General features: G+C 40.1%; 1 protein-coding gene across 1 annotated transcript in view; it reads right to left on the bottom strand.

Annotated features, from left to right (window-relative positions):
- Nucleotides 1-1,067: 1,067 nt before the first annotated feature.
- Nucleotides 1,068-9,258, bottom strand: part of LOC102195667 (vesicular glutamate transporter 2.1) — a 10,370-nt gene continuing 2,179 nt past the window's right edge. The window contains exons 2-12 of the mRNA XM_005727966.1: nt 8,971-9,226; nt 8,452-8,570; nt 7,436-7,550; nt 6,363-6,450; nt 6,080-6,166; nt 5,446-5,588; nt 5,208-5,357; nt 3,588-3,720; nt 3,391-3,501; nt 3,165-3,292; nt 1,068-2,816 (exon numbers count right to left, since the gene is read on the bottom strand). Of these exons, the coding sequence (XP_005728023.1) occupies nt 2,487-2,816; nt 3,165-3,292; nt 3,391-3,501; nt 3,588-3,720; nt 5,208-5,357; nt 5,446-5,588; nt 6,080-6,166; nt 6,363-6,450; nt 7,436-7,550; nt 8,452-8,570; nt 8,971-9,226 (1,660 nt within the window). The 3' untranslated portion in view covers nt 1,068-2,486. The remainder of the gene's footprint in view (nt 2,817-3,164; nt 3,293-3,390; nt 3,502-3,587; nt 3,721-5,207; nt 5,358-5,445; nt 5,589-6,079; nt 6,167-6,362; nt 6,451-7,435; nt 7,551-8,451; nt 8,571-8,970; nt 9,227-9,258) is intronic.

The raw sequence follows: 9,258 nt of genomic DNA, 5'->3' as shown, positions 1-9,258 counted from the left end.
TTACCACAGTTATCAAGATTGGTTGCTTTACTTAGCAAACAGTTAAAAGAAAAAAATCTGTTACTGTTCAGTTTATCTTAAGAGAAAGAGAAGATGAGTCAGTGTTTATATTTTTAAAAAGTTGATCTTTAGAGCATTTTTCTTAGTACGAGTTGATTGCTCTAATCTGCATTTTTTTTCAGCAACTCTACACAGATTATCTCCATAGATATCAATATGTCACTTGTTCTAATGTCATTGTACATTTTAATTCCTTTATGTTTTTATGCTTTAATTTTCCCTACCAGAGCTACTTATTTTAATGAGTTTTATCAGGTAAATTTTATGACAACAATATAAATATTTTTCAACCTTAAAGCTGCAAACAGTGACTACGACTACTATTGCTCTGTATATATAGTATATATATGTTTTTTTATTCTAACAAAAATGCGTTAATAACCACTAAGGCGAATCATCAGTGTGTTCTCCTGTTTAAATCTTTTAAACAGGAGCATTTTTTATCTTAAAATGCTAATGAATTCTAGAACTAAACAATATTGATTCGTCTTGTGATTGGACATAATGAAGGAGCTGGGTCAATACCTTAATGTGCTACAGAGAACGGTGTTGAGCTCAAATGTGCAGAGAAGGAAATGGGTGTGTCTGAGACCGCACATTACAAACATTAAAGTGTCATCACCTTTCCTTTCCTTTTTTTGTTTTTTCCTGGTCTTTTTTCCTCTGAAACAGACCCAACCTGACTCCACATCAGCTTATTAAAATCAGAAGTCTCTGCAAAGATGTTAAATGGTGGTGGTGTGCATGGATGAAACAGTTTAGTAATGCTGTATCTCTTGCCTCTTACCAATTACCAGGCTACAGGGTCCAGTGCTCTCCCCTAGACCCCAGAGACCTGTGCCATTGATTTACTAATGAGAAACTTGGAGAGAACAGGAGATGCTTGGCAGTGATTGGAGAATTGGTGGTTAACCGATTTGGCAGTCTGTCTCCAGTCAATGAGGACTAATGTATCATCCCATTTACACACGAGATAAAAATGACAAAAAATTACCTTTTTGATTACTTTTTTTTTTTTTTTATAAAATGATATGAGTATTTTTTTATAACACCTTTTGACATCAACATACCTCTTCATTAAACACAATATTAGAAGCCATAAAATCACATTTATCAGTTTACATAATCTTTAGGCACAAAGCCGTAATAGCATCTTTTGGTCATCATAAACATTCTTAAATATTCATATATTTTAAACATCCTTGCAGATTTTTCATACAGCAAAATGAATCAAAGTGTTTTAAACAGCAAATAAAGTCAGGTGGAAGAGCCATCTATTAATCCATGTGGTCCACTCATATGCGACGATATCAATGTGTCAATAAAGTACTTTTTGGTGACAATGACAATAACCAAGGGACACCAGGGGATCACAAAACGTGGTTGTTCATACACAGCAGTGCATTCCTCCTGCATCGTGAGCACTAAAGCTGGGGATCTCCAGACACTAATTGTAATTTGTTAAAACACACACCTTAATGTTGATCATCACATGACTCCAAAAACAATTACAGTTAAGATACAGCAAGCCAGTGTCACGTTACAAAACAGAATGTAATGGGTGGCAGCTGGTACACAGAATTTATTGCAGTGCACACCAAACATCAATAGTCAATGTTTTCTGAGCAGCAGTTGCCTTCACAACTTTTTTGATTTGTCTCACGTCACGACCGGAACCTGATTACGAAAATTCCTCTTATTATTTATAATGGCGGGAGACGCTTGAATCTAAGAACAAAGCAGTAGGCTGAATGAGGACTATCGGTGGCTGTGAGGCGGCCGCGTCTGAAACATTGATCTGAGCAAAAGTCATGCAACAAACACACACTAAAACTCTACGGTTCAACTTCACTCACGCTATTTTTGTCTTATATTGTGTTACAGGCCTCACTCGAGAAGAAGAAGACCTTTTTTGCAAGCAGACGTCTCCCTGAAGAGGTACTGTCCATGAAAAATATGGCCTTTTATATTAATGTTCACACAGATCAACGACCCAAAATTCACAATAGTCTCACAGAAACAGTATGCAGGTATATACAGTACATAAAACATATTTGAGAAACAGAATATTGTTTTTAGAATACTTTCATAGTTTCAGTGCAATCAGAGTAGTATTTCAGAGAAAGACCCTACATGATGGTCGACTGCAGTTTCGTCTGGCTTGTCTTGTTCAAGTAGATTGATGAGCTTTGGGTCCTAAATAGTACGACTGCTGTCTGTATAGTGAAGCCCTACTGTAGGTACATGTGATGAGAAACATGAGGCTCTAATGAGGATTGTTCTGCATTGCAACTACTTCTTTACAGTGGCTTTTGAATCTTCTTTTACTTTAACATACAGAATGGATTTAAACATCTAATATAATGCTTGTGCAACTGGTGATGATGAGTCTGTTTTCGTGGGCAGACTCACCACAACTGTCTGGTTTAAGAGTAGCCGCGCTGGGTGTACATCTTTCCCGCTGGCTCCTGTACGTATTCCTCCGTTTTATCCCAGTCCTGCACCCAGCCTCCGTTCAGCTGCCCCGTGGCCCCGTAGCTTTTAGCCGGACCTCCCATCGCACCGTATCCCTGGGTGATGTCGCCCGTCTCCTCTGCCAGCTCGTCCTCATCTATAAAACCGCACTTCTCTTCGCTGGTTTCTTCAGGGTCAGCCCATGGCTGTTTCTCCCCCGATGCGAAGAGCCCGTAAAATATCACGCCTCCGTAATGCACGAGAGAAGCAATGAGGAAGACATACTGCCACTCTTCACGAGTCTGGGAAATGGACAAAGGTTGGAGCCAGGCTGAGTCCCTTTGTAACGTTTTAGGTTATATCATAGAACAGATGTGCTCTTCTAACTTGCTCAGATTAGGCAGAACAAATACGCCACAACTGCACCAGTGGGTTGCATTTAAGTAAATAAAAATATGAGGGTAAGGATCAGGCACAGAGGGGATTGGTCATATTTTGGGCATAATGAGAGGGTTTGCTACAGTAAGGAAAGCTCTGTGATCCAGGTTTAAATGATTACACTATTAAACAGTAGACTAGGATCAGGAGATGGCTGTGGGCTTTAAAAACTCAAACAAAAATATGTTTGTTGTTGCCTGATTACGACTCACCTTGTTTTTTGTCATTGCTCCCACTATAAGAGGGCAGACCATCCCTGACAGTGTTCCCACGCCATTGGAAATGCCCATGAGGATGCTGGCATAGCGAGGGGCGATGTCTAGATGGTTCACGTTGAAACCTGCAACCAAACGAAACAAGGAGACTTCCTGAGCCTGCTGCTGATTCACATTGAGGTGGGATCAAATATGAACAATACATCGTTGTTTTAGGACTCACCTGATATTGCAAAACCGCTAAATCCCACCGCCAGAACTAAGAAAGAGATGGCCATCCCCTTACTGTGGGAATACCCAACCACTAGTAAAAGAGTAGCCTCCATGCCAAAGCCTGAAAACAGCAGGAAAAGAGTTTAGTCATGAACTGATGAGGAGTACTTCAAAGAACTGACAAAAATCTCACGATTAAGGCCTCACCTCCACAGTTCATGATTTTGCGGACCGTAGTGGTGGACATGATGTTGTGGGTTCGCAGGTAGTCTGCTAGCTGACCTCCTAAAGGCACGATGATGGTCATGACCAAGTGAGGGAGAGCTGACAGGATTCCAACCTGGGAAAGCATCAAATACTTTTCTGAAGCAGCTCCAACAGCAGCAGAGCAGCTGTCACAACAAGAAGGGGATTCTCTCAGTCTCAGAGCAAATCTCAGCCTCTGCTGTAACCTCTTGGCTCCTCTATCACATGTCAGCAATAATTCACCACATTAATATCAGAAACTCATCCTCAGCCTGAATTGCATCTGTCAGAGCAGCCTGAGTGATGCTTTACACTCTCGCTGGAGCTCAGAGGACTGGGGTAATTTGAGACTGGCTGCTTTCTTTTTACATGTATGACACATGAGGACAGGTAAAAACAACAAATCACAGCATTTTCTAAAGCAAGTTGTCCCAAAATTGCAAATGTAAATATCCATTAAGCTTCAAAATTATTGTTTAATTTTTATATATGTTCTTTTTTAAATATAAAACAAAATATCTTTTGTTTTATATTGTTCTTTTTTTTTTAATCCATGGTTATACATTTAAAATTAGGCAATTATTTCCATTGAGGTTGAGCAAATATAATAATGGTTCAACAGAAACAAACTTTCTTCATTTATTACTTTTTAAGATGATATCGTTTAGCCTGCTGCATTGTATTAGCAGCTAAACGTACAATTATACACGTAAGTCTACCATTCCAGCCTAATTTAACCCTGGGGTGACAATTATTAATACAATCTAAAATGCAATAGTACTTAAAAGAAACCAGGAACAAATGTTGCACCTTGAGGCAACTTTTGTTGTGATTTGATGCTATATGAATAAAACCGCATGGCTTTAATTACATTTATACCATTTAGACCCAAACTTTCTTCCTAGGATGCTTCTTTTAAACTGAGTTATTATTTACTTAGCTGCCAAAGGGAGTCGTTAGCGGCTGAAATCTAATCAAAGAGGTTGATGTGCCAAGTAGGGTATAATATGTTTTAAGTACTTTATGGCTGCTTTAAACACCTTTGCCCATCTGTGAGTGAAAACTATAATGAGAGTGAACTAAAATAGTAAAAGCTGTGGGTGAAATTTTAAGCTTTTCACCCACAGCTTTGTGGGTGAAAAGCTAAAGGAAGCCAAAAATTCTCTGTAGGTTTCTAAGTATAAACAAAATCTTTATTATTGTCACACTGTTTTAATATTTTCATCCAGTTATGTTACTCTAACAAATTTCAGTTATGGCCAGTTTGGTATGTTTATCCCTGTGGTTCTGAAATCATGGGTTGAGCCCCACTGGTGAGGCATAGGGTCACTGCAGTGGCTGCATGGTGAACCCTCTTTTTGGTTTCCGGAGTTGGGATACCTTTGTTCAACTAGAAAATGAAAACATTTAGTCTTTAAGAATAAATACATGACATTAGATGGCTGGCATAACAACAAAATGGACCTGTTATGCCTTTTTTAGAAGCAATTATAGCATCTTTTTTTTTGGAAATTTGATGGTGAGATCAGATGAGACATTTTAGGCCTAATAATAGACTTTATAAAGCATAAATTTACTCACCTTGCTGATCTCAAAGCCAAAAACTTCTTCAAAGTATGCAGGCTGACTGATGAGAAGCAGATAAAAGGTCCAGCTTCTGCAGAAGTTGGCCACAATGATTGCATAGACAGGCATAGAAGAGAAGAATTTCCTCCAGGGAGTCTTGAATTTCTGTTGAAGCAACGTGACAAATGCTAAATCAGCCTGAGCAGTGTTTGGTGTGGCATCAGAAATCAGAAGATACAGACTGAGCACCCACCTCCATCGCACCCATGAGCTGGGCACTTTCGCCAATGCTCTCCTCGATGTAACGGCGCTCCTCCTCGGTGATTGTTGGATGTTCTGCCGGGCTTTCATAGGACACCAAAATCCAGAACATGTACCAAAATATCCCAAAGGATCCTGAACAAATCAAACACATTAGTCATAAAAAAAACTTCAGATGATACAGATCCACAGAACGTAAAATTCAAGCGGAGATTTAGCTGCTGTCAGAATCAGAATACAAAAGTCTGAAGTTTGGTTAATTCTGTACAAAATAATGGAAAACAAACATATATACTATCTGATTTAATGGGTTAGTCATAATAATGCTTGGGCTTATTTCAGAAGTTTAGAGAGTATATATTAGTTAGATAGTTGCATGCATAAACAGACATGGGAGAGGCAGTGAACTGACTCACCGGTGTCAGTTATATAACATCGACTTTGTAGACTTTGCTAACTTTATCTAATAAGCCCACATGAGACTGTAGCAGCACAAGAAAAATGCACAGAATTGAACTGTATGGCATTTATGGCTAAGAAAAAACCCAACTGTTACATTATTTCTACTTTTACATGGAACAGAGTGTCCTTTTAAGGTGAAGTCAGTCAGATAAAGCAGTACTTACCATACACATAGAAGACAGAGGACCATCCAGTATACTGGACCAGGATCCCAGCCAGAGGCATGGCGATCACTGCGCCGGCGTATGATCCTGAAGAGGACAAATTGTCATGACTGAGCAGAAAGCGATCTGTGTTTGTATTTCGTTACAAAGGTGTTCACTTCTTGTTTGCACACCTTTTAGGCACAGTGGTATGTAACCCTAAACCTGCACTCAAGTGTATAAAGTAACGTGATGATGCATGATAATGACGAGCCAATCTTGCTTTTGTGTGTCTGTTTTGTACCACAAAACGAGATGGTTGCCAGACGACTTCTTTCCAGCGGCGGAGCCCATTTACTCCAGATCCCGTGGCAGGCCGGGTAAGTCACTCCCTGTATGGTGAATGAAAAACACAACATTACAGCAACAGTAAGATCAGACAGCGATTGTTTCCCACCAGCTTTAACATACTTGTTTTGACAGCGTAAAAGCACAACACGCTTAATTTGCTAATTTCATCAAAACTGTAGCTGTTTTCACAATTAATTGAAATATATTCCGCTTGATTGACGCCGTCTCTTCTTTTTTGCCAGAGACTTACAAGTCAAATTGCAGTTAATAACAAACAAACTGACATGCATTGTAGCTGATCTTTCTAATAGAGACTAATGGCTTAGGTGTGAGTCAGTGCAAATTCAAGCTGACTGCCCACTTCATGAAAAAAAAAAAGAAGCCCTGGATTGTTCCCATTAAATCTTCATTACACACTAAGTGGCATACAATCAACTATTGATAGACACAAATTGCTGAGGCTTGCAGTGGGAGACACCCTGAAATGCTAATGTTTAATTTGTAGTAATAAGCCATGGCGCTGAACGCAGGCAGCTCCCTCTCTGAATGGTCATGAGCAGCAACTGAAACTACAGTTTGGAGCTAAACAAAACAACAAAAGAAGATGACCTTCAAACTAATAATAGCGTCTCTCCCTCTGAAATCATTCCCCTTCTTGAGCTGCGGGAGCCGCCCGCATCAAGTGGTATTTATCTCTTTTGTTCATTGTGTTTCTATGTGAACATGGAGCTCTCTAAGCCAGGCAAGCCAGTACACATAAGCCCTGCTATTCAGGGTTTTACTTTGTTTGACGATTGTGTACTAATATGTGTACAGTATAATGAATAGAGCTTCCTTTTTTTTTCAGCAGAAATCCAAATAGAGAGCAGCAGGCTTGAATAGAAACAGAAGATTGCTGTAAAACCTGGCTGAAAACAGAATGTCAGGACAATTTCATTAGGAAGGGGTCAAACTCAGCTCCTGGTTTGATAATGAGGCATCATCCTTGAGTGTTTTAAAGGTCAAAACCAAATTGTGCATCAGTACCTCCACCAACCCTTGTAATATCCTCACAAAGATGACACATCCGTAGTGGACCCGGGCGGCAGAGGGAATGAACATGTTCAGGGTAGATGTCAGCACGATGGCAGCACCAAAAACTCTGGATAAACAGCATTACAAGATTATTTGTCAAATTTGTATCAAAATGAAATCTGTATGTGGCTCAAGGAAAAGAAAAGCGGGGTCTGCATCTTTTTGATCAACTGCAAATATCAGTAAACAGTAGACTGAATCCTATATTTTAAATTTGTATAATATAGTGGAAGAATAAACACTCATAATCAAGACAAACCAGTCCTAATTGGGTGCCACACACAAAAGCGCGCACACAACAGGCTGTTATTCGGTTTCCAGGGGAGTGAGAACAGGAGGTGTTTGCAGCAGAAGGCGTCAGAGGGCTCAGCTGACTTGGTATGATGAAGCTCTTCAAAGATTCATTTAGATTCAGTTTTAACAATCCTGTAATGTTAATGTAATAAGGACCCATGCTGCGAGCTTAGCGCACTTTATTTTTCCTTGCATCTCCTTCTTTCTGCAGTATCTGTCTACACTGCGCTCTAATATTGATCGACAGTTTAACTGTTAGGTTTTTTTTAAAAAGAATGATCGTTTTGTATATTTATCTATATTTCCAGTCAGCTGCTAATGAAATAATAAGGTATAGAAGTGGGACGCGGTGGTTGAAATCACGCTACAATCTTTGCTTAGAAGCACTTCGCACACATGGCTTTGGCCGGTGTGGTTGCCATGCCTCTGAACATAAAGGATTAGACACGGTGGTCCCGTGGGAGCTCATTAACATGAGGAGGCACGCCTGGCGGGCATCAGCCAAATCCCCAGTTTATCTGCAGGTTTCTCCAAACCTACTGGTTTGCCAACAAGTCTGCACACTAAATTATACCTTTTTTGTTCGTAGATACAATGGGAAATCAGTAGGAAACCGATATTTCCTAAATATAATCTCCTCAAAGACCTAACTCAAAAAATGTGTATAGTTTTACCTGTTTGCAGCCAGCCTGGAGGAGATGTACCCTCCTGGAATCTGAGTAACTATGTAGCCCCAGAAGAAGGAACCGTGAATCATCCCCACAGTCTCCGGGTCCCAGTTGAATTTCGCTTTCTTTCAGGCACATAAAAATAAAAACAAAATTACGTCTCTTTTAATTCGCTGTAGTGTGTATCGCAGTGAGATCACTTTTTCGTTTTTTTCCCTAAGTGGTAAGTGTTACAGGAGAGAAATATTTGCAGAAAAGTGTATATAAAATGTAATGTTTCGCAGTGAAATTGACCTCTGTGATTATCTAAAATGATTTTTTTTTAAATCACAATTTCCAATAAATTTACAACAAAAAAGCGCCAACTATACTCATTTTGCTAATTACTCTGTTAACACATGAAAGGCACTTGAAAGGGACAACAGACTCAGTTCTATCTCACCACCTATCACACATAAGAGGGTGGGGTAGGGTGGGGTGTAGGATGGGGTTCATGGTGAATGAAGAGGCGGGGTTTACAGGCACCTCTTTGATGATTATCTTCCCGTTTTGGTGGATTGTGCTGTTATTGACCATGCTGACGATGGCCACACCCAAGTTACACCGGATACCGAAGGAGATGCAGAAGCCGAGCCCGCTCAGCATAGCGATGATGTATCTGCGCGGCAGCCCGAAGCACGTGCAGTCACACAGGGGCGTCTTCCGCTCCTCGTCCGCTCGCGGTCTCCCATCCTCCGTCAGCTCGATCGCTTCACCTGTTTGCTGCCGCTTTTCGAGTCTCCTGCATTTCGATTATATAATACTCATTTTTTT

This window comes from Pundamilia nyererei, unplaced genomic scaffold (genome assembly GCF_000239375.1).
Source record: "Pundamilia nyererei isolate P.nyererei 1_Seehausen unplaced genomic scaffold, PunNye1.0 scaffold00027, whole genome shotgun sequence".
NCBI classification, from domain to species: Eukaryota; Metazoa; Chordata; class Actinopteri; order Cichliformes; family Cichlidae; genus Pundamilia; species Pundamilia nyererei.
This window is presented reverse-complemented; position numbering and strand designations above follow the sequence as displayed.